We start from the raw sequence: 24995 nt of genomic DNA, 5'->3' as shown, positions 1-24995 counted from the left end.
TGGAAGGAGTTTGCTGTGTTCGGTATCACAGGGCGTGTTAGAAGCAGGGCCGAGCAGAGTGTGATGACTAGATTAATTTACAGTCACAGAAACAATAGGACTCCTTTGACAGGGCACTGAAATTCTAAATTCCCAGGTCAGTGGAGAACAGGCCAAATGAGGGGAAGGGAGCTGTTGCCAGACAGGCCTGTCTGGGCCACTTGTTTGACAGTTCAGAGACCCATCCTCCAAAGGGAGCGGATACTGAGTGCCCAGTGTTTTTATCAACCCCCTTCCATCTTCCCTATCCTTCTCTCTCTGCTGGAGAAAACAATCCTCAAAAGCATAAAAATGGTGCTGAAGAGAGGGCCCTAAATGGAGGTGAGGCAGCCCTGAGCCCAGGCCTGGCTCTAGAACCAAATTTCTTTTGTGACATCGACTGAGTCACCCTACACATTCCTCCAATGAAGGGACAGGAATGAATGGCTTAGTGTCTCCCCAATTTGACATCTCGTCCAACTCAGACTACAGAACCTGGAAGAAGTGTTTCGCCCTCTCTGACATCAGCCTTGCTTCCAAATGGGTTGGGTATCTCAGGTCTAGTCCAGCTCTAGCGGGTGACAGGACCAGTGTAAGGAACACAGGGGTCCAAGGTCACTTCCTGATCCGCTACTTCCCACCAGCCTTTCTCCAAAGGGAGCCTTCTCTGACCTGGACAAACTTTTAATGCCCTGCAGGACCTGTCACCGGGCTTCTACGATCAACTGAAAAGCCAAAGTAAATACTCAGGTTTTTCCAGCCCAGAAGTTCTCTGAGGCTGAGTTGCTGGGGAGAAAGGTTAGCACCAAATAAAAGGATACTGAACGAAGGAAGTCCCATCATAGAAGGTATAATGCAACTTGAGGGACTTCTTGGGTTTCTTCCACTCTTGAGAGTGCTGGCCGAGGGGAGGCTGGTTAGGGGTGGGAGTGGAAGTCTGAACACCCGGAGGGTGAGTGTGATGAGAGCTTAGGGTTTGAGTGTCCCCTTTTGGAGCCGACATTGGATGAGAGGGTATCTTTGCCTTGTAGTAGCGTAAGATCGTGGGGTAGAAGATATTCCTCCCTTTCCACAAGGCCCTTTCGGCTTCTCTGCAGGGAAGGAAAACAACATATCTTCTAGCCATGTGGCCCTCACTCACCAGGAAGGCTCTCTAGAGCCCCTCCCCAGCTGCCAAGATTCCCATCCCATTTCCCTGTCCCAAAAGTACCTGTTCCCACTCCATACCCCTCATCCTTAAAGGTAGTATTTTTAGGAAAACTGAGAAGGCCCCAGAACCCCTCTGAGACCAGTCCTTTCCACCTTTAGTGCTAGGTGAGGACCCATGGAGTGGGGTTGTGTACAAAAGGGGGACCTGGGAGAGCAGGAGGAATTGCTCATCTCCCCCAGTCCCAAGGTTACAGGGAAAGAGAACTTTCTTCCAGAATGTCACAGGAAGGGGCAGAACTTGGTGGCTGCCCTCTACCCATGTTCTGTAGATGCAATAATTCTCCACGGCCCAGGGGGCCCAAGACGTATATGGCTTAGATGTGACTAGGTTTTAAATACTTTAAGGCCCATGGTCTGGGTATTCGGAGAAATGTAGACTTAACTTTCTGGAACTTGTGGGACCCACAAAGTCATAAATATTAGGTTGGTGCAATAGTAATTGCAGTTTAAAAGGTTGAAAATAATTGCAAAAACCACAATTACTTTTGCACCAACCTAGTATCATTAATGATCCATGTCAATGTTTTTTGTTTTGAGAAGTGTTTCTTTCTCTTTTTTACCCCTTTCTCTCTCTCTCTCTCTCTCTCTCTCTCTCTCTCTCTCTCTCTTTCTTTCTTTCTTAGGAGAACTCTGACAAATTATGTTAAGAAAGAAACATTCAGGGCACAAAAACTATAAACTATAAGAAGTCCTGCAAAGGGGTATCACTGGTGAGGACCCAAGGATCAATGCCTTGGGGTCAGGCTCACTGAGCTGTAGGACCTCAGGCAATGCTTTATCCACCTCCTTGGGCTGTCTCAGCTTCCTTATCTGAAAAATGGGTATAAATCCTGTCTTCCTCATAAAGTCATATGAGGACTGAAAAGGACTGTGAGGGAAGGACTGGGGATGGGACATCACCCTGTCACTGGTGTTGGGGGTACTCAATAGCTGGCACTTCCTGGCACAGCTCAGACCCTTTTGTGATTTTCCCTTCATGCACATACAGGCTACTGGTAGCCATGCTCTCCTCTCCCATCAGTCCCCAACCATTGAGGTGCTCACATATGGCGACACATCTCCTGCAGCTTCTCTCGGGCCTCAGGGCAGGGGTCGCTGAACTCCACATTGTCAGAAGCAGAGGTTCTCATTTCTCGTTGAGGCGATGATGTGGTTATCTCTTCTAAAATTTTTGATTTGCCTGTAGTTGGAGAGGAAGAGGTTAGGGAGGGGCTTTAGAAAATGGTTTCTCCTGGGGGAGAGCAGGAGAGCAGCATCCCCTGAGAGTCAAAATAATTGGGGGAATTATTTATACTTCTTTGGGACAGGAGTCCCTGTTTCATAAGGTCACTTATAAAACAGAGACATCACTCTGTGAGTCAATTAAGTGTGTGTCAGAAACAGACTTGTTTAGAGTGATGAAGTCAGTTGTGTTTCCCAAAGGCGGCTTGGTTGTAGGTGGCCACAGATGTGCCTGCTGTGGATGCTGAAGTGATTCCCTCCTGATATTTCTGATTAAAGACAAAAAGTCTCAATCGGCTGCAACAGTTCTCTGATGTTAGCTAATCTGATGCCTTCTGCAGAGGGTAGTATAGATTCACTGAGACTTAGACTGCCATTTTTTTTATATTATGGTAAAATACACATAATAAAAATGTATCTTAACTATTTTTTTTTTAAAGATTTTATTGGGGAAAAGGAACAGGACTTTATTGGGGAACGGTGTGTACTTCCAGGACTTTTTCCCAAGTCAAGTTGTTGTCCTTTCAATCTTAGTTGTGGAGGGCGCAGGTCAGCTCCAGGTCCAGTTGCTGTTGCTAGTTGCAGGGGGTGCACCCATCATCCCTTGCGGGAGTTGAACCGGCAATCTTGTGGTTGAGAGGATGCGCTCCAACCAACTGAGCCAGCTCCCAACTGAGCCATCCAGGAGCTCAGCAGCAGCTCACTCAGCTCAAGGAGCTCACTCAGCTCAAGGTGCCGTGTTCAATCTTAGCTGCAGGGGGTGGAGCCCACCATCCCTTGCAGGACTCGAGGAATTGAACTGGCAACCTTGTGGTTGAGAGCCTACTGGCCCATGTGGGAATTGAACCGGCAGCCTTCGGAGTTAGGAGCATGGAGCTCCAACCGCCTGAGCCACCAGGCTGGCCCCCTCTTGTTGAGTTTTAGAAGTTCTCTACGTATTCTGCATATCAATCCCTTATCAGATATATTAATATGATTTCCAAATATTTTCTCCTAATCTGTAGGCTGCCTTTTAACTCTGTGGATAGTGTCTTTTGATGCACAAAATTGAAACATTTCCATGAAGTCCAATTTGTCTATTTTTTTTTTTTTTTTGTATTGCCTGTGTCTTTGGTATCATATCCAAGAAATCACTGCCAAATCCAATTTCATAAAACTTTCTCTAATGTTTTCTTCCAAGAGTTTTATTGTTTCAGTTTTCACATTTAGGTCCTTGGCCCATTTGAAGTTAATTTTTATATATGGTGTTAGGTAAGAGTCCAACTTCATTCTTTTGCATGTGGCTTTCTAGTTTTCCCAGGACCTTTTGTTGAAAAGACTGTCCTTTCTCAAGGATGGTCTTGTCATCCTTGTCAAAAATTATTTGATCACATATGTAAGAGTTTAGTTCTGGGCTCTCTATTCTATTCCATTGGTCTATATGTCTGTATTTATGCCATTACCACACTGTTTTTATTACAATAGATTTGCAGTTAAGTTTTGAAATCAGGAACTGTGAGTTTTCCAGTTTTGTTCTTCTTTTTCAAGATTGTTTTGGCTATTCAGGGGTCCTTTGAGATTTCACATGAATTTTAGGATGAGTTTCTCTATTTCTACAAGAAACATAATTGGGATTTGGATACGGATTACATTGAATCTGTAGATAGCTCTGAGTAGTATTGACATTTTAACAATATTAAGTATTTCAATCCATGAACAGAGGATGTATTGTTGCCATTTATTTATGTCTTCTTTAATTTCTTTCAGTGATATTTTGTAGTTTTCATTGTACAATTCTTTCACCTCCATGGTTAATTCTTAAGTGTTTTATTTTTTTGCTGCTATTGTAAATGGAATTGTTTTTCTAATTTTCTTTTCAGATTGTATATTGTTCATGTATGGAAATGCAACTGATTTCTCTCTGTTGACTTTATCCTGTTACTTTGCTGAATTCATTTATTAGTCCTAACAGTTTTTTGTTTTTTGTGGGTTTTTTTTTTTTTTTGGTGGAATCTCTAGGGTTTCTACATGTAAGACCATATCATCTGCAAACAGAGATAATTTTATTTGTTCCTTTCCAATTTGGATGCCTTTTATTCTTTTTCTTGTGTAATTGCTCTGGCTAGAATTTCCAGTATTATGATGAATATAAGTGGTAAAAGTAGGCATCCTTGCCTTGTTCCTAATCTTAGAGGAAAAGCTTTCAGTCTTTCACCATTGAATATGATGTTTACTATGAGTTTTTCATATATAACTTTTATTACGTGGAGGTGATTTCCTTCTATTCCTAGTTTGTTGAGTGTTTTTATCATGAAAGGGTGTTGACTTTTTTCTAGTACTTTTTCTGCATTAATTGAGATGATCATATAGGTTTTTTTCCTTTATTCTGTTAAAGTGGTATATTACAATTGATTGAGTTTTTGTGTGTTGAACCATCCTTGCATTCCAGGAATAAATCCCTCTTGGTATTATCGTATATAATCCTTTTAATACACCGCTGAATTCTGCTTGCTAGTTTTTGTTGAGGAATTTTGCATCAATGTTCATAAGGGATATTGGTCTGCAGTTTTGTTTTCTTGTAGTGTCTTTGTTCTGGTTCTGGTAGCAGGGTAATTCTGGCCTCATAGAATAAGTGGGGAAGTGTTCCCTCTTCAATTTTTTGGAAAAGTTTGACAATGATTAGCATGGGTTCTTTAAACGTTTGGTAGAATCCACCACTGAAGCCATCAGATCCAGGGCTTTTCTTTGTTGGGAGTTTTTTTTTAATTACTGATCTAATCTCCTTACTATTTATGTCTATTCAAATTTTCTATTCCTTCATGATAGTCTTGGTAGGTTTCATGTTTCTAGGAATCTGTCTATTTTATGTACTTTATCCTATTTGTTGGTGTACAATTGTTCACAGTATACTCTCTTGTAATCCTTTTTATTTCTGTAGAATTAGTAGTAGTGTCACACTTTCAATTTATTTTAGTAATTTGAGTGTTCTCTTTTCTTAGTTGATCTAGCTAAAGATTTGTTAATTGTGTTGATGTTTTCAAAGAATCACAGTTTGCTTTCATTTGGTTTTTCTATGTATTTTTTTCCATTCTTTATTTCATTTATCTCTAATCTTTATTATTTCTTTCCTTCTCTAACTTTGGGTTTAGTTTCTTATTTTTCTAGTTCCTTAATTTAGGTTGTTGAGATTTTTCTTATATTTTAATGTAAGCATTTATAACTCTAAATAAAAATCTGTCCGTTTTTGCTTCATATATTTTGATGGTCTGTCATTAAAAGTGCATAAATGTTTATAATTGTCATATCTTCTTGCTGTGTTGAAACTTTTATTAATCTACAGTGTCCTTGTCTCTTGTAACCTTTTTTGACTTAAAGTCTACTTTGTCTGATATTAGTATAGCCACCCCTGCTCTCTTATGGTTACTATTTGCATGGAATAGATATTCCATCCTTTCACTTTCAACCTGTTTGTGTCTTTGGCCCTCAAGTGAGTCTCTTGTAGATAGCATATCATTGAATCATCTGTCTTACCCATTCTGCCAACCTCTGTCTTTTGATTGAAGAGTTTAATGCATTTACATTTAAGGTAATTATTGATAAGGACAGACTTACTTCTATCATTGTGCTCTTTGTTTTCTATCTGCCTTATAGCTTTTTGTCCCTCAAATCCTGCATTACTGTCTTCTTTGTGTTTATTTATTTATTTACTTTTGGAGTGAGATGGTTAACTTCCTTTCTCATTTCCTTTTTTGCATATTCTATAGTTATTTTCTTTGTGGTTACCATGGGGATTACATTTAACATCCTAAAGTTGTAACACTCTAAATTTTTATTAGCTTAATTTCAACAACATATGAAAACTCTGCTCAACAGTTTTGTCTCTACGTCTTCTGGTTGTTTATGTAACAAAATTATTTCCTTATATATTATGTGCCCCAAAACATAAACTAGCAGATCTTTTAAATGCATTAGTCTTTTAAATTATGTAGAAAACAAGATTTGGAGTTATGAACAAAAGTTACAATAATACTAGCTTCTACACTTTTAAAATATATTAGTTTTTTAAATCATGTAGAAGAAAAGTGCAGTTACAGACCATTGTTACATTACTACTAATGTTTATAATTGCGTATGTATTTACTTTTATTAAAAACTTTATTTCCTCATATTGCTTCCAGGTACTGTCTAGTGTCCTTTCATTTCATCTTGAAGAACTCTCTTGAGCATTTCTTGCAGGGTTGGTCTAGTGGTCACAAACTCCCTCAGGCTTTATTTACCTGGGAAGATTTTAATATCTTGCTCACTGTTGAAGAACAGTTTTGCTGGATATAAAATTTTGGATTGACAATTTTTTTTCTTTAAGTGCTTTGAATATATCAGCCCAGTACCTATGGCCTCCAAAGTTTCTGATAAGAAATCTGTTGATAATCTTATTGAGGGCTGCTCGTATGTAATGATTTGCTTCTCACTAGCTGCTTTCAAGATTCTCTGTCTTTTAAAAGTTTGATTATAATGTGTATTGGTGTGGGTCTCTTTGAGTTCATCTTTCTTGGAGTCTATTGAGCTTTGATGTTTGTATTTATGTCTTTCAACAAATTTGGGGATTTTTCAGACATTATTTCTTCAAATAGTTTCTTTGTCCCTTTCTGTCTCTCTTCTCCTTCTGGGACTCCCACATTGTTTATGTTGTTCCACTTGATGGGTGTCTCACAGGTCCCTTAGGTTCTGTTCATTTCTTTTCAATCTTTTCTTTCTGTTCTTCAGACTCAGTAATTTCTATGGTCACATCTTAAAGGTCTCTGATTCTTTCTTCTGCCTGCTCAAAACTGTGGATGACAATGTTTTGTTCTTATTGCACTTATTTTCACAGTTATCTTCTGTGGAAAGTGCTAGGTGGTATGAGGATGTGATGACATGAAATCGTGGAGGTGGATCTTCTATGACTGAAGTTCCAGAGGCATCTATTCAGGTCCTGCCTGCCTGTGAGCCTCTACCGCCCAATCAGCTGGAGTCACATGCTCTCCCTTGATATATGGAGGCTTGACTTCACCTTGGTTTCAAGAATAAAATCTGGCTTCATGCCAAGGGTATTGCTCAGGCTCCAACTGAGCCCTGAGGGTCTCAGAAATAGTTTTCTTCACTGTCAGCCAAGCCTTGGGGTTTCTGGCTAGTGCTTGGGTACCATCTCTAGTATCTGCCACCCTGAGTGGTTCCTGGTTCCTTCCCCAATTCCTCCTGCTATCAGAGACCAGAAACTTGACCCGGAGGCCCAGCTACCAGCTTGATGAGCTCCTGGATATATATATATATATATATATATATATATAGATAGATATATATATATATATATATATAGATAGATAGATATAGATATAGATATAGATATATAGATATACACACACACATATATATATGAGTGATTAACAACTAGCAATTGTTTAATATATATATATATGCTATATATATGATATATGTATATATATCATATATATATATATATATGCTACCTGCCTATATATATAGGCAGATATATATATGCTGCCTGAGCATCCATGTCTGGTCTATCCCCGGTTGCCCTGGGTCTTTGAGAGTGACAACCTCTTGTTCCAACCAGGAACTACTATTGACAGACTTCTCTCAGTTCTTTTTGCAAAGTTGGGCTACTTTCCAGAAATCACTGTTGTCCCCTCAGGAAATAGGCCTACCTCCTGAAGCCTCTCTGCTCTATCTGCCCTACAACTGCAAAGGGGGCCAGTTGGTGACTTGTGATAGCACATGTGCATGAAACAGATAGTGGAGGTCCTAAACCCAAAGTGACTTAAAACCAGAATTACTCTATAATACACTGTCCAAACTGGGAATTTTTTTAGAATGAAAGTGGGCACAATTAATAGTTATGCCAGGACAATAAGCACAAACTGGGACATTCTTGGGCAGGATAGTATACACAGTTACTTATAAATTATTAGGCATGCATGTGAGAATAATTCCAAAAGGTATCAAGAATCTATAAGAAATGCAGCATTACTGAACATACATTCCAGTGAAAATGATGCAACATCATGACAAATCACATCTTGATAGGGTAGCAGAAGAAAACAGCCATATAGACAAAGATACCAACAAACATACTTAACTTTCGCATAGGAACCTTATTCAAGGAATTACCCTTGAGGTCATTAGAAAAAGTAAAATCATGAAATCACTGTGTGTCTTAAGGATAGTTTGTTTTCCTTTTAAGTGACTGTGTCCATTTAGGGCCAGCTCAGAAGGAGATACGATAAAACTAAGAGCACATAAAGTGGGATGCCAGAAGTTATGATATGCATTATTGAACCACGGTAAGAGAAAAGGCATCAATAGAGGTAAAGGAACCAGAGGAATGAGAGGGGACATCTAAATCTACTCTGTGCATGGAAGATAAGAATGTAAGCTCCGTTAGGAAGGCATTCTTTGTCTTAGAGTCCACATATGTACTCCCGGCATTTAGAACCGTGACTAACAACTAGCAATTGTTTAATAAACATTTGTTCACTAACTGAAAGGATATAGGATCAGCTTGACGTGGAGAGAGAGACCTGGAGGAATGCAAATCACACAGCCAGCCAGGGACAGGGTCAGGAATAAAGTCCAAACTTCTCAACTTCCAGCCTTACCTCCAGTGTCTGTGGGAATCAATTGACAGTCTTTGAGCATCTCCAGCTTATGTTGATCCTCCCATCACCTCGTTCAAATGCAGTCCTCCCCTACCTGCCCTATTCCACCACTGCCATCAAAGCCCAAGGAGGAGGGAAGTGGCCTGGAAGTTCTCTGAAGCCTTATCATGCTCTCTCCATCCCAACTTATCTGCCCTCTGAGCTTCTGGTTTCATAGTCACTGCTATACTGTTTGGCCTCATCTGCCACCTATTTTTTTCCCTTAAGCCTTTCCTTCTGTTGTGTGTCTTCTTCAGTGGAATAGGAGTGCTCTCTATGTCTTTGTTTTCTGCCCACATGAACTGGCCCCGTTTAGGACACACGGTTAGGTTTGGTATACAAATACCTCTCTCCAGATACTGGTTCCCCCATTTGCTGTGTGAGTAAGAGCAACACAGATCCCTCTGAGCAGAGAGGGTGAAGTTTGGCTACTGAGGGAATGGAAATGTGGGTTTGAGAGGGATGTTGTCCCAGGTGAGGAGAACCACATCCCAACAAATGGGGGGCATGTACGCATTCAAATGATGAGGCTGCACTGTGGAGTGACTAGGTTAAGATGCATCAACCTAGTCTGTGGGAAAGAATCTGTGTCAGTAGCTTCTGTCGACAGCCAGGGCAGCTGTGCATTCTCCCTATCAGAAAACCAAATGAAACTATGCTATTGACCTAAACAGGGACTCTTCTATCCCTCTTCTCACCCCCACCTCTACGCCCACAGATGGGCTAAGAGGTCTTGCTGGGAACCACGGTTACCTGCTTTCTTCTTGGCTTCCTTTCCAGTTGAGAGGGAAAAGCTCAGACAGCCAGTTGAGGCCTCGTAGATAAGCTGGTAAGGTGAGTTCACTCCCACGGCTGAGGGAGTCATGAAGGACTCTGGAGTAGAAGAGGGAGGGATTCTTTTTTCAATTTTTAAACTTTTTTTTAACCAAAATTGGAATATAGACTTTTTGTTCTAGCAGTATGGTAGACCAGATATTCTAAAATGCCCTGTTGTACAAAATAACCAGATCTTGGAATAAAAAAAATTTAAATGCACAAGCATGCTCAGAGTAATTAAGGAGAATTAAGGTTTCTCTCTACAACACTCCCTTCCCCCTCCAATATCTCTCAAGAGTGAAATGACACCAGAACAGGGAGCAGGGAGCAGCAAACAAACAAAAAGTGATGTCACTGAAGGGCAAATGTAGGTATAACTGTGCATGAGGTCAAGAGAATAAACACAGAGCCAGCTAGAAGGAAATTTAGAGTCATCTATTTTCCCTTATCCAAGCCACAGAAATCAGATACTTCTTCAACAATTAGATCAATCTCTTACAGAATCAGACTGTCTTGTGTAGAATCATTTGATTATCTGACCACTTAAGAATTAAAAGTCAAAAACAAAAAAAGAATTAAAAGTTAGCACCAACATCACTTGTGGAAAATCTTGATCATTCTTACACACATCTCATTAAATCTTTTCCTTATTCTTCCCCCAAACATAGTCATTTCCCTGGTTAGGCAGGAAATTGTTAGGAAATGTTAAGCACTTCATTCACTGACACGGCTCATTCAAATTTATAAAGAAAATGGTAAACCTGACTTCACAAATAGACAAAGATTATAACCAGAGACTGCACACTAGATGATGGAAACACATAATCACTCACCTTCACCAGTGATCCAAAAATTGAAATTAGAATAATTTTCAATACCTTCCAACTTAGCAGAAAAGAACTAACAATAGCCAATGCTAGTAAAGATGGAATATAACTAGTCAATCCTGCTGGTGTAGAGAAAAATCTATCAAGAAAGCAATATTTAACAAGAGCTAAATACATATTGAGACCCTCTACCTTAATAAGCCCTCTCCTGGGTAATCAATCTTAATCATCCATAAAACAGAAATAAGAAGTGATGTACATAAAGTTGCCTGTAACGGCGTGTATTCTATTAATAACAAAAAATCTGGAAACCTAATCATTTGGTTAATTATAGAACATAGACATCAGAAGGAATCTATGCTCACTCAAAATGACAATTATTAAAAGTAATAGCCATGTTGGAAAACATTTGTGTTTGTTAAGTAAAGGAAACTGAGAAATAGAAAATTGCACTATTCTTTTTTTTAAAATTATATATATATATACATACATACATACACATATACATATATACATAGAGAGAGAGAACCGCAAAGAAAATTGCAGAAGTGAAAGAAAAATAGCTATATGTAAAGATGACAAGATTATTTATTTATTTTTTTCGTATGTTTTAGGAATATTGCCATCAACTGAAAATCAAGGAGCAGTCCAGTTTTCTTTCATGCCAAGCCAGGACTAATAGGTATTAGGACAGGAGAAAAGGCTGGAACCAATCTTTTGGTCGATAGAAATATTATTAAAATATACATAAAAAAACACAAATAATCTTAATACCGTGGAAGGGGTATATTCTGACTATAGCTTCAAGAGAAGAATACTCCAGGCTCCACTATAGCTTTGCTCTACCTCACACAGTAAGACGGTCTAAAAAAGCAAAACTCATGCAAAATAAATTGACAGAATTTGCATCTTTTCATTGCCCTGGGAAAATTATCTAATTCAACTCCTTCTAAAATGAATTCTTTACCAAAAGAAATGGATAGCTCCTTCGTTTATATTTTGTCATTTAGATTTTGTTTTCAAACTCTCAGCTTGTTTAAAGAGTGTCTGGAACAGATGTGCCAACGAGTGAGAGAGATTTCCTGGGGAGTGTGACAGAGGGGAGCTTTGCCTACTCTCCACTAATGCAGCAGGACACCCAAATCACCAAAAGGCTCTCCAGAGTTCAGCTCAGCTCTCGCAAGTTCTCTTCCACTAGATTAACCACGCGACCCTTGAGGGACACCCAGAAGCCACTGCATCACAGGTGAAAGTCTGTGATCCTGCAAGAAGCTTAGACACTTTATGAGGGGAAGTGCTAATGGTAACAACCGTTCCTTTTCAAGGTGAGGGAACATAATGTCCAGGTGGGAGAGCACCATGGGCGGGCCTGAGGGTGGGTGCTTGGGCCAGGGCTACCAGGACATCCCCCATGGGATTCTCCTACCTATAAACAGACCAACAGGCAGCAGTCCTCCCAAATGAGATGGATTTCTAAGCCCTATTTGGAACACAAGGTGCAGAATTCATGTATGCTGGTAACCATCTGCATCCATAGCTACAGCATTAAAAAGACCTGTGTGACCAGCGCATAGCTACTCCCGAACAGAAGCAGCACAGAATAAATTCCCCTCAAACAGAGACCTTCGTTTCATGGTAATTAATTAGTACAGGGAAAAATGTTTGGGATTTTATCTTAGAAAAGGAAAACAAAATTGATCAAAATAACCTTCTTTGTATTTAACAAAAATGCATTGATATTGTAAGCACATGCTAATTTTTATAAGAAATAAAAATGACTGTGTCCATTTTTTTGAGGTAGTGTACTTTTTTTTTCCTGAATGGTGTAGGATAGCAATAAAACACAAGTCCCTTCATGTTTGCCTTTCGCAAAAAGATCCAAGAGCTTTATCGATTTTTAGCTCTAATCCTTTGATACCCGAACCATCCTTCTCCATGGAGTCATTACCCTGGACGGTCTTCCTGTCTTCAGTGGTTAACGAGTTTTGCTCCACATCATCACTCATCAGTGGTGGAGCCGCAGACGGGAATCGAGCAGCTCTCTCACATCACTGTCACAGACTTCATGAAATACACCTTTCCCCCCGCCCCAAAGTTTGCAATTTTACTGTGCAATTTATTTGCACTGCATGTGTATATTATTATCAGATGTTTAACCTCTGACCATCAAGAGAAGCCTGACAAACATTCATTGGATAGGAGAGATGATAAATGGGTGCGGATTTTATAGGTGAGGGTGGATGTCATGAGATACAGTGGCCCCAAGAGATACACTCAAAGACCCTAAAACTGAGGATACACACACAAATTGCTTTTTCCTATACATATATACCTTTGATAAAGTTCAATTTATACATCAGGCACAGTAAGAGGTTAACAACAATAATAAAATAGAACAATATAACAATACACTGTAATAAAAGTCATGTGAATATTTTCTCTCTTTTTACCTCTCTCTCTTTCTCTCTAGTAATTTTTATATTTCTCAGTCCAAACCTATTCCTGAATCTGGGTAACCATCCCTTACCTGGAACAAATGGCTCAGTGTCACTCATTTCAGGGGATCAATTGCTGAAGTCTTCGTATAGGCTCAATGCTTTCTGTAGCAACACGTCACCATCAATTGGAACATGTTTTCTGTTCATGTCTTCTATCCACAAATTTAATGCCTTTCCCATCTTAACTAAGCACTCATTACACACTGTGGCCGTAAGTTTTGCAGTTTAAGGTGCAACAGCAAAATCAGCATGTATTTCTTTTTCCTTCTTCACAATTTCATGCGTAGATTCATTCTTACCATAGAGCTTAGCACACAATTTTGTTTTCTGTCCCTATTAAATCTAGAAGTTTTACCTTTTCAGTTAAAGGGAGCACTTCACTGTTTCTCTTTGGCATATCCGAATTGCCAGCATCACTACTCTTAAGCTGTGGGGCCATTACTAAGTAAAATAAGGGTGACTTGAACACAGCACTGTGATTCTGCAACAGTCAGTCTGATAACCGAGACGGCTACCAAACGGGGAAAGTCTACAAAGTGGATACGCTGGACAAAGGGATGATTCTCGTCCTGGGTGGGATGGAGTCAGAGGGCGTGAGATTTCATCATACTACTCAGAACAGCACACAGTTTACAACTTACGAATTTTCCATTTAATAATTTTCAAACTGTGTTTGACCATGGGCAACTGAAACCACGGAAAGCGAAAATGCAGATAAGGGGGACGACTGTATACATTTTTATGCTTCCCTGTGAAACCTCCTAACAGTGAGGACTTACAGGCATTCAAATGAATACCTACTTAGGAGATACATTACAGATATGACTGAATCACTGGGTCTTCCAGATCCATTCCCTCCACCACATTCCAAAGATCACTTCCTCCACTTTTGCATCTATCATTCCCCTTCACGCTTTTGTACTTGCACTTCGTATGATGTACCCATAAGCAACATTACTTTACAATCTTTTAAACTTTATTTAAATAGTATCACACCAAACATCCTCTATAATTTGCTTTTTTGTTTGTTTAACACTATCTTTTGAGATTTATCTCTATTGATATATGTGCTTGATTCATTTTCACTTCTCACTTTGTTCCATTGTCTAAATAGACTATAATTTACTTTTCTCCTGTTGGTGGACACTTAGGTTGTTTCCAATTTTCTTTCCTACTCCCAACGATTCTGCAATAAACATTCTGGTATGACTTCTCGCACACATATGCCCAGTGTGATTCTCAAGTGTGGCCTGTGGACAGGTACGAACCCACATTAGGCCATGACCAAGCAAGTACACTAATTGAGAGAAAGACATTTAGAAACTTTGCACCAATTTGATGTTGCCATGACATCTTTAGTGCATTTTTAAAAGGGTCAGTCCACAAGAGATTAGAAATTTACAGATTGTTCCTTCACTGCAGATAGTTTGAGAAGCAAGCTCTAGGGAATGACCTAGGAGAGAAAACTGCTGGGTTGTAAAAGCCTAAAGACTCTCCCACCTCCCAGATGCCACCAAATGCTCTCCATGGGAAATGCACCAGTTTACACACTCACCTGCGGCATTTGAGAATCTCTGTCACCCCACATCCACCTCAACTCTTGGAAATGTCAAACATTTAAACTGGGGGTTTGACCTTTCCATTGCACTCTGGTTGGTATTGTTTGAATTTTCATCTAAGGGCTGAAGCCCAGGTACCCACCTTTCCCCATTGATCCAACACCATAGCCACTTCTCCCGACTGTGCCAATCAGGTAGTCAAAAGCCATCTCCTTGGCATTGAGGTGGAGAAGCTGGCTGGCTTCCACGAAGCGCCTTGTGACGTCCAGGGGGCTGGCACCTATTAATCATCAAAACAACTCATTTTCCTCCCAGTACGGGGCTAATGCTTCCAGACAAGGACCTCAATACGTGCCCAGGAAATAAAGGTAGAGTGAAGATCTATTCCCAGGGTAAGCAAGTGTGAGGGGCCTCCGAATGGAAGGGTCTCGAGTTCTCAAAACCTGTCAGGTGGCACTTTCTCTCTGTCTCCCTTGCCCTTTTCTCTTCCTACCCATAGACCTGGGTACCGATGTCGTTGTATTTAAAATAATGCAACATCTAGAAGGCTGATTACTGATATGGCTCTAGGTCCTGGCCTTGATCTCAGAATGACACCCTCACCATGAGTGGATGCACCCATTCTCAGAACTCTCCCTGGTTCTCGCTCTACAGGCTCTGTCTTGCCACCCACCCATCGTCTGTCCTGACTAGCAACTCCACATGCACCCTCCTCCTGGGTACCGCCTCTCCCCACCTCTGCATTACTGTCACAAACTCCATCCTTCGGTATCTCTAACCTCGCACCATTCTCCACGGCCAACCTTCCAGTCTTGGCTCTCCCAAGTTGGGGGAATGGGAGGAAAAATTGGAGAACAGAAGTGAGAGGATGATTCTTTGGGGTGGTCATGGAAGGAGTTCAAATCCTACAGCAGACCCATAGCTGCCACCTGTTTCCAGTGGAACCTTATACACCTGCTTGGGGTAGGTGCAGTGGACACACACACACATTGATTGAGGCAGACCCTTCCGGGCCCAGGAAAAAACGGAATAGAATGTGACGAGCCAGCCTTACCAGATATGGACTCCACCATGGCTTTCATCTTCAGGGTGAGCAGCTCTGTTAGCAGGTGGATGGACTGCCGCTGGAACTTGTGTAGGGTCTCCTGGCTGGAGTGCGCCCGATGGCCACGGGAACGAGAGTGGGTAGAAAACTTGGCTGGCCCAGTGGGTGCAGGTAGCATGAGTGGTGGTGGTACTGGTGGCGGTGGCGGCCTCTTTTGGACGGGGGCCTGCACGGGGGTTGATTCCACAGGCAGCACGGGTGGGGTTCCAATGCTGATCTCCAGGCCCAGGATGTCAGAGGGGGTAGGTACCATGGGGTCAGAGATGAGCTCCTCCCAAGTGAACTCCAAGATGTTTTTGATGCCCTTAGGGACAGCAATGCCTGCATTCCGGCAAACAGTGAGCAATTTGGAGATGTGGGCCAGGAGCGTGGGGGCCATGGCTGTGTACTGCAGGTACAGTTCTCGGTTACTCCTGAAGTTGTTCATGTCACTAGAGCGTGCGTACTGCTAGGTGATCGCTAGAGCGTGCGTACTGCTAGGTGATACTGTCCATCTCAGCTGTAAAGAGTCAGCGAACCCTGAGAGGTGCCTGAGAGTAAAGGTTCTTACCTAAGGTGAAGCGTTGGAGACAGACAGAATGGAAGTGTTGAAATGGCCCTGAGAGGTCATTGAGCCAGCAGGTCCTGTCCAGGAAGGATAAGGAAACAATGGGTCACTCCCTCCACAATAGGGCAAAGGGATGCCCCTCCACCCTTTTCTTCCTTGAGATACCTCAGCTAGACCCACATTAGTGAGTCTCTTTGGAAAGGGCCTAGGGATAAGCAGGTTCCAGAAATGGTTCCAGGGACAGACACACAAACTGAGTACCTATGGAGGGACCCCAGGGGCTGGAGGAATGGAAAGCATGGGGAAGGAAGAAAGTTCCACAGCACCTTTTGTAGTTAGAGTTCTGAAGATGGAAGATCTGCTTGTGGTCTATGAATAAAAACCTGCAAAAAACAAAAAGATGTTTCACTGGCTCTCTGGTGTAAGGTGTAAGCTGCCTGTTTGTGTATGCTCCTGACTGCAGCGCAAGGATGGGCACAGGATTATTCAATTCAACATGTATATGACTAATCTCATTTGCCATATTTCATCAAATCTAAGATTTAATGTAACTAATACACCATCTTACAAGAAAAAATCAATGTAAGATGCTACTGACTGTAAGACATATCACAATTTCAGAGATGTTAAAATGGGGGGAATGTGTACCTTAAAACCAATGAGGTGTAATAAATATTTTCCCACTTTAACAGAACTTCTTGAGAGTTCTGAGTGCTCATCAAGTGACCACTTTTGGCTATGAGGTTAGCAGATAAGTGTACTCACGCCTGGGGCAGTGGAACACTATTACATGCTACTAGACGGTTTGTACTCTGACATGCTTCTAAACTGTGTTTTATTTTTACCTTCTTAATTTATACCAAAAATAGACCACAGGTTGAAGAGAGGGAGTGTGAAGAACAATTTGATGAACACAAAACAGCTAGAACAAAATCTGCAAATAAACTTCTAAGGTTTTGTAATCAGATCTGGAAGTTTCATTCATCAGATCAAAATGAACACCATAAGGACGTACCATTCTTGTCTATATATATATCAATCTGAAACACATTTACAAAGATATGAAGTCACTTCTTGATCTTACACTACACAAAAAATTTGATTCCTTTCTTTTCACTCCTGAGGAGCTTTGTGAGAATATGAAGCTCTATAAAAGTTGCTCAAGAATCCAGAACATATAGGAAAGGCTGATCTAAGGGAAACAGAGCGCAGGAGGGCGGGGTACCCCTCTGATCACCTTTGCTAGTATTTCCATGCATTCTCAGTGAGTTGTCCCTGTTGTCTGACTTAAATGGCCCCAATGAGCATATTTGCTAGGAATGTTGGTCTTTAGAGCAGAGGAAGGGCTGGCGCCTTCTGTCAATCCTTGTTCCCACAGCCTTCTAACCACCAATTCTATCACCTTCAACCTGGCAACCACTCCCTACCAGGTCCACGGCCATCCTCTCCTGCCAGAAAATCTTCATTCTTTCACTTTTCAAACCATGTCTCCTGAAGTGACCCCAAGTTCACCATTCCAGCACTGCGCCCTTGGTATACACGCTCAGGATTTACAGACCTGGGGTGAGAAGGCTATTATCTCTGATTTTATTGATAAAGAATCAGAGGGTTAGAGTGACAGCTCTTGGTCAGGAGTCGTCTGTCTGCAGACTCCTGGCACAGAGGCCTTTCCAGACGCGACACTACTTCCCCACTCCCTAGAGCTGTCTCTGCCCATCAATCAACAACAAAATCTCCAAAGAACAAAAGTTCCATAGAGCAAACCCTTCTGAAAACTGGCTGGCTTGCAGATAAAGTGGCTTTCTATGACTATTTGCTGACCCCCTGGCATCTCTATTCCTCAGCTCTGGAGACTTGGAAAAATAGGTTCGTTTTTTAAATGATAAGTCTACAGAACAAAGAAACCACTCAGAATCTCAGTCATCTGGGCAGCCAGCCAGAGGATCTGACCCTGACCATGCAGGGTCAATTTTTTTTTTTTTTATAGCCAGGACTCAGATGAAGAGAAGACAAATAAAATCCTTGAAATATTAACTGGTTTGAGGAACTTTTCCCTAGCCCCCACCAGTTCCTTTCCTTTGAGGTTAATTTTGAAGAGATGTCTTACAGATAAAAGCTGATTTTTAAAAGCTTTATTGAGATAAAATTCACATATCATACAATTCAATCTTTTTAAAGTGTACAATGGTTTTTAGTATATTCCAAGTTGTGCAACCGACACCACTATCTAATTTTAGATTTTCATAACCCCATTAGTGGTCACTCTCCAATCCCCCTTATCCCCCCACTAATCTAGTTTCTATCTCTATAAATTTGCTTGTTCTGGACATTTCACATAAATGGTATCATGCGATACGTGGCCTTCTGTGACTGGCTTCTTTCACTTGGCATATTGTTTTTGAGGTTAGGAGGTATTAGTACTTCCTTTTTATGGTAAAATAATGTCCCATTATATGGCTACACCACAATTTGTTGATCTGTTCATTATTTGATGGACGTTTTGGTTGTTTCCACCTTTTGGCTATGCTTCTATGAGCATTCATGTACAAGTTTTTGTATAAACAGATGTATTCATTCTCTTGATATAGACCTAGGAGTAAAGTTTCTGGGTCACATGGTAACTAAATGTTTAATATTTTAAGGAACTACCAGACTGGTTTCCAAAGTGGCCGTGCCATTTTACAGTCCCATCTGCAATGTAGGAGGTTCTTCACGTCCTTGTCAACACTGTTTTTTTTTATTGTAGTGCCATCCTAGAGGATGTGGTTATCTCACTGTGGTTTCAATTTGCGTTTCCCTAATGACTAGTGATGGCGAGCCTCTTTTAATGTGCTATTGGCCGACTTATATTTTCCTTGGAGAAAAATCTACTCAGATCTAAAAGCTGTTTTTCAAAAATGTCATTTTAAGTTAAATCCACAAATAACCTATATTTATTACCATATATTTATCTATTTAAAATTCAGTTAGAGGTGGCCATGTGACTACATTCTGGCCCAGGAGATAAAGGTGGAAGCTATTGGGTAGGACCCTGAGAAATCTTTTCAAAGGAAGCTGCCTTCATGGAGAGAACACTTTCTCTTTACCCACTGCCTTCTTGTTCTTCCGGAATGGATGAGATGGCTGCAGTTCCAGCAGACATTTGGAGCCGTGAGGTTACCTTGAGGACAGAAGCCATGCATCCAAGGTAGCTGAGTAGAGCAACAGTGCCTGGCTCCTGATACCACCATGGCACCTCCATAGCAGCCTTTAACCACCTACCTCCAAACTTGTTTCACGTGAGAGAATGGACCCTAATCTCTTTAAGCCACCTTATTCAAATCTCTCTTCTTGCCGTCCCATGTGATTCATGACTGACAACCAGCCATGCTGAAACATCATCACTCCTTCCTTTCTAGTTTTCCAATTTCTATTCTGTCATTCATTCATTTTTCCATCACTGAGACGTGGGCCTTGCCCTCTCGTAGCTCAATGACTAACAGGTAAGAGACTTACAAACTGACTTACAGAGTATATAAGGGTCACACTGAAGGCTGTAAAAGATGAGGAAGAAGTTGCCAGTCAGTGAAAAGGGGAAAGGGATTAAAACATTCAAATTGCCAGTTATAAAAACAGTCATAGGGATGTAAAGTACAGCATAGGGAATATAGTCAATAATATTGTAATAACTACTCGTATAAGCCAAGTTTCAAGAAACAGCGCCCACAAAGAAATGAAAAGATCGCGTAAGAAGCTTACAAAGCATAGAAATGATGACCGTGGGCCCAGCACTGCTTTCATTCTACAATTTGCTGCCTGTTTCCTCTGTTCCAGGCGAGGAGCAGGACAGAGAGGGGAGAAACACCACCCCCGGCTACAATGCCAAGTCCAGGGAAGGCAGTGCCACTGGGGGGATCAGAGGTCAGGCTGTGACCCAGAGTTGGCACTTGATCTGTGTGACGTTCTCCAGGGCCCATGTGGACACTCGTCTCCACCTCCCAGGACCGTGAGTATTAATTGAAAGGCTGCATGTAAAGCGTTGGCACGATGCCTAGCAGAGTTAAGTGCTCAGTGAATGTTAAGTAGAAAGAGGTAATTACGTGAAGTGGTCAAAGAAGGCTGCACAATGGAAATGACAGAAACTGGTCCAGAAATAGAAGTTGACTGGCGAACAAGGTAGAGAATTCCAGGTGATGGGAACAGACCTTGTTCAGGCTAGAGGCTTTAAACAGCCCGGTGAGTAACTAGATGATGCTACAGGTTAGTGTGGATGGGGGAGGGCTGCATGGGAGGACTGGTCAGGGACCAGCTAAGAGGAGCTTGTGTAAAATGCTGAGCCTGGACTTCATCCTACAGGTGAGGGGAAACCCTCAAAGGACTGCAAGCAAAGGAGGCATCTGAAATTTCGGCTGCTCCTCCCAGGGGCTGGCAGTGTGGTGGGAATGTGGGGTGGGAAGGAGTGTGTCAGATGTACAGCTGCCAGAGGGATTAGCCAAGGAGAGGGGCAGCACCTGCGGCAGCCTGATTTCCACTTACAGTAAAATGGGATTTTCAGTCCTAGGGGTCCTGAGGGCACTTAAATGGTACAGACACAACAAACTGCTGGGGCACACAGTAGGGCACAAGCAGGTCAGGGGTGAAAAGGGGAAAAATTCTGAACAGCTTTTGGGAAAACCAAATGCACCAAACTAGAACAAAGCTGAGAGGGGAAATTCAGGTATAGATTTAAAAGATGAAAAAAGGGCCAACTTCCTTCCTTTTACTGGCACTGGTCCAGAATACGTTTTGGGGTAGAAGTACATGAAGCTTTAAGAAAACAAATGAAATGTAGCTTCCTCACGTTATCTGGTCCCAGTTTTCTTTGCTATTTTCTCTAGTTTCGGCTCTCTCTGGTTTTAACCAGAAACGCTTTGATAAGGACAGTGAGTAGTCCAGCTCTAACTGCGTGACTGCAATCTGTGAGCAGGGCGTTAGGCTAGGACAGGCATGAGAATGAGCCCTCACTTGATGCATGGAAGAAGTGGAGATGGGACTGGGAAAATTAATAGACCTGTCCTCTCTACTGCTCCGTTTATCAACAGTTCTGGATGGATGCTTGAATGCTAGATGAGAAGGAAGGGCAGAACTAGAGAGCAGTGTGGTCTAAGAGGAAGCATCCAGTGTGGTCTAAGAGTTGGGGCCAGCACAAACGAGCTAGCTTAACGGCCTGCTACTGAGTAAGGTTTACACGTGAGACTGGCACCTCAATCACCCCTCCTCCTGGAGTGGAATTCACTTAAAAACCACCTGCATCCTCCACAAGGGAGATTTACTGTGGTACCAAAGGCCCTTATTAAGAAAGGTCTCCTGGGAAGACCCATCAAGAAACATAAAACTGATCATCCCTTTGACCCAGTGATCTGAGTTCTGAAAGTAATGCCCAAGGGGACAGTTGAAACAGGGAAGCGGTTTGGATAAAGATCAATGTTGATTAAATGAAACAAAAAGATGCTTATAGCCACTTCATTCCTAATAGTGAAATAGTGCAGCCAGCCAACAACTGAGGAAGTGTTTAACATCAATGTATATTAATTTGATAAACTATTAGGCAGTAATTTAAAATAACTAAGCTGTTTTCAAAATGTTAAGTGAAAGGAAAAAAGAAAACCGAAATGGTATGTTCACACTGATTACACGTTCCATAAAAACCTATGCAGATCGTAATTGGAAGGAGAGCTGTAAAGGTAACTATTTTTGGAAAGAAGACAATACATAAAACATGGGTCCCCGGCTAAGACAGCGGCACTGTTCTCAGACACACTTTTGACCTGGGAGCAGGGCCCATTCTTGTTTTCTGGTTTTCACAAGAAATCCTGAACGACCTTGACTGTATGTCTGGAAAGGAACCTCTGCAGGAACCGCCCTCCACGGGGCAGGGAGAGGGATCAATTCTCTCAAGTTATCCCCTATATTCAAGTTCAAGGAAGTTTAATACCGATAATGATCAAATGGAAACAGAATACAATGTACCCCAGGGAAAATGTGTACAACCAGGCAAAACTGCCACCAAGCAGGTGAGCTTTCAGAGTTAGGGAGCACGTGGCAGTTAGAAATGCAGTACAGAAAGAAATTGTTTAAATGGAGGGTGAAAAAGAAGTAATACTTTAAACCACTCCCATCATGGGATAAACACACATTTACTAGGCACGAACATGTAAAGAGAGCGCAGGACTGATTAAGAAACAGTAACAGAAGATCAATACCAGGCCTGGGTGACAGGTTTTCACTAAAAACACTTTGCCTAATTTATTTTGATTTTCCAGTTTTCCTGGATCTCCCCCTCCCCCCGCAACTCCACCTCACCCCTCACACACATACTTTAAACATTAAGCTAGATGCCCACAACCTACACCAGCAAAATGCTTCACCCAGCCAGCTTGCAAGGGCAGGTGGGAAGACCAGGGGAATTTCATTTTCGCTCATGGTTTTCAACAGGTCAACAAATTATTTTCAATTATCATCACTTACTTTAGCCATGTAACTTTATACAGGAACTGCCTGACATAAAACTGACTTAGTTTGATTAACTGGCTGAAAAGAAACTAAACACATATGGCGTGGCAACTCTACGTTGTATTAACTGTAAAGACCAGTACCCACCCCCATTCCAAATTCTAAATTCTACCGCCTCATCTGTATGTCACAACAAAATTAGTTGAAAACCACCCTGTGGGCTGTATTATGGCTTTAAGAGGAAATAAATTATACCACAAGTCTTTGGCATATGTATGGCTAAACATAGCAGGAATCTCATGTATATTGATTTCAAGTTTCTCCTTTGGGAATTTTGCAAACAAAATGATTTATTTAGCCAATTCAAACAAACTGTATCAACACACAAAGGCTTGGAGAAAAGGAGAAAATGAAAACAAATAACTCAAAGCCATTTCTGATTCAAAACATTTCACTTGCTCCAGTCATGAATCAGATGTGGTCATTGTTTTCTGACAAGAGGTTTCACCACTACTTGCTCCCAAGTTAAACACAGCCATAGGAATACCCCAAACGCTGCATGTGCCTGGAGGAGGCTGTTTGTCAATCCTAGAGTTACTGCTAATGGGAGGATTATGTGTCGTCAGACTCGAGCACATAAAAACAGATCATTCAGGGCTGTGCCGTGCAGTACAGTGGCACCAGCTGTGTCTTTTGAGCATTTGAAATGTGGTTAATATGACTAAGGAACTAAATTTTATTAATTTAAAACTTGGTACTTGATTCAGTTATTGACAAACTTTTAAACATGGTTAAGTATGTTTGGAACAACTTGGGTATGTGAATCTACTTTTTCAAGTGTATATTTTATGAAATCTAAATACAGATCAAGTATCCATGGTAAAAATTTATGTAAATAGATACACAGTGGATTTTGCAGACGTGGTGTGTGTGAAATGTAAAATATTAATATTTTTTGTACACTGATTAAATGTTGAAATGCTATTTTGGATATACTGAATTAAATAAAGTGTATAATAAAATTAATTTCACTTTTTACATGTGATTCTAGAAAATTGAAAATGACACAAATGGCTTACATATTCCTATCGGGCAGTGCAGTTTTATAGCTTGGATCCGAAGTCTAAGAACTCTAATGCCATCTGCTGGATACACTCGTACAAAACAGGACCATGCACTTGAACTCGGGCTCTGAAATGGAAAAGAATGTAACTGGGCTCACACAACACTAAATTCAATGTCTGCTGTTACACGGGTATTGAAAATAGGATTATACAGTCTCAGAAACCCTAGAGAAAATCCGACTTAGAGTCATTAGTAGACAGTGACCATGAGCCAGTGGTGCACGGACTGCTTCACCATCCACCTCTGGCGTTCTGGGCAACAAAAGGTTCTCTGGTGGCCTCTTCCATGACCACTGGCTCCCATACTCATCGGCTTATTGCCATCTGACTAGTTTTCCTGTCCCTCCTCCACCATCTTCCTTGAGTCCTTTTGCTCTACCTTATAAATACATCCTCTTTCCATCTTTCTCATATTTGTCTATTGTTTTCCTTCTGATTCTAGGATATCTAATTATTTTTTCTTTTTTAGTATTGCAAAATTTTTTTTTGTCTCCTTTTGTCCTATAAGCTGTTTTGGTTAGTTTTGTAGTTTTAGTTCCATTAAGTCCTTGACCCATTTTGAGTTGTCTTGTATATGACATGAGGTATGGGTCCAAATTCATTCTTTTGCCTGTAGATAGTTGTCCCAGAATCATGTTTGAAAAATGATTCTTTCCCCACTGGATGGTCTTGGCACCACTCGTGTCAAAAATTAACTGACCACAGATGTTTGGCTTTATTTCTGGACTCGCAACTTTATTCCATTGATCTGTTTGTTTATCCTTATGTCAGTACCACATTATTTTGATTCTTGTAGCTTTGTAGTTAAGTCTTGAAATCAGGAAACGTGGGTCTTCCAACTTTCGACTTTCTCAAGATTGTTTTGGATATTATGGGTTCCTTACAATTCCACATAAATTTTAGAATCAGCTCATCAATTTCTATAA

General features: G+C 41.1%; 1 protein-coding gene across 1 annotated transcript in view; it reads right to left on the bottom strand.

The window, feature by feature from the left end:
* Positions 1-16354, bottom strand: part of C17H3orf20 (chromosome 17 C3orf20 homolog) — a 64636-nt gene extending 48282 nt beyond the window's left edge. Inside the window, exons 1-5 of the mRNA XM_033132120.1 lie at positions 15877-16354; positions 14965-15102; positions 9876-9995; positions 2272-2407; positions 840-1109 (exon numbers count right to left, since the gene is read on the bottom strand). Coding sequence (XP_032988011.1) covers positions 840-1109; positions 2272-2407; positions 9876-9995; positions 14965-15102; positions 15877-16354 — 1142 coding nt within the window. The remainder of the gene's footprint in view (positions 1-839; positions 1110-2271; positions 2408-9875; positions 9996-14964; positions 15103-15876) is intronic.
* Positions 16355-24995: the final 8641 nt, after the last annotated feature.

Source organism: Rhinolophus ferrumequinum, chromosome 17, assembly GCF_004115265.2.
Source record: "Rhinolophus ferrumequinum isolate MPI-CBG mRhiFer1 chromosome 17, mRhiFer1_v1.p, whole genome shotgun sequence".
Lineage (NCBI taxonomy): Eukaryota > Metazoa > Chordata > Mammalia > Chiroptera > Rhinolophidae > Rhinolophus > Rhinolophus ferrumequinum.
This window is presented reverse-complemented; position numbering and strand designations above follow the sequence as displayed.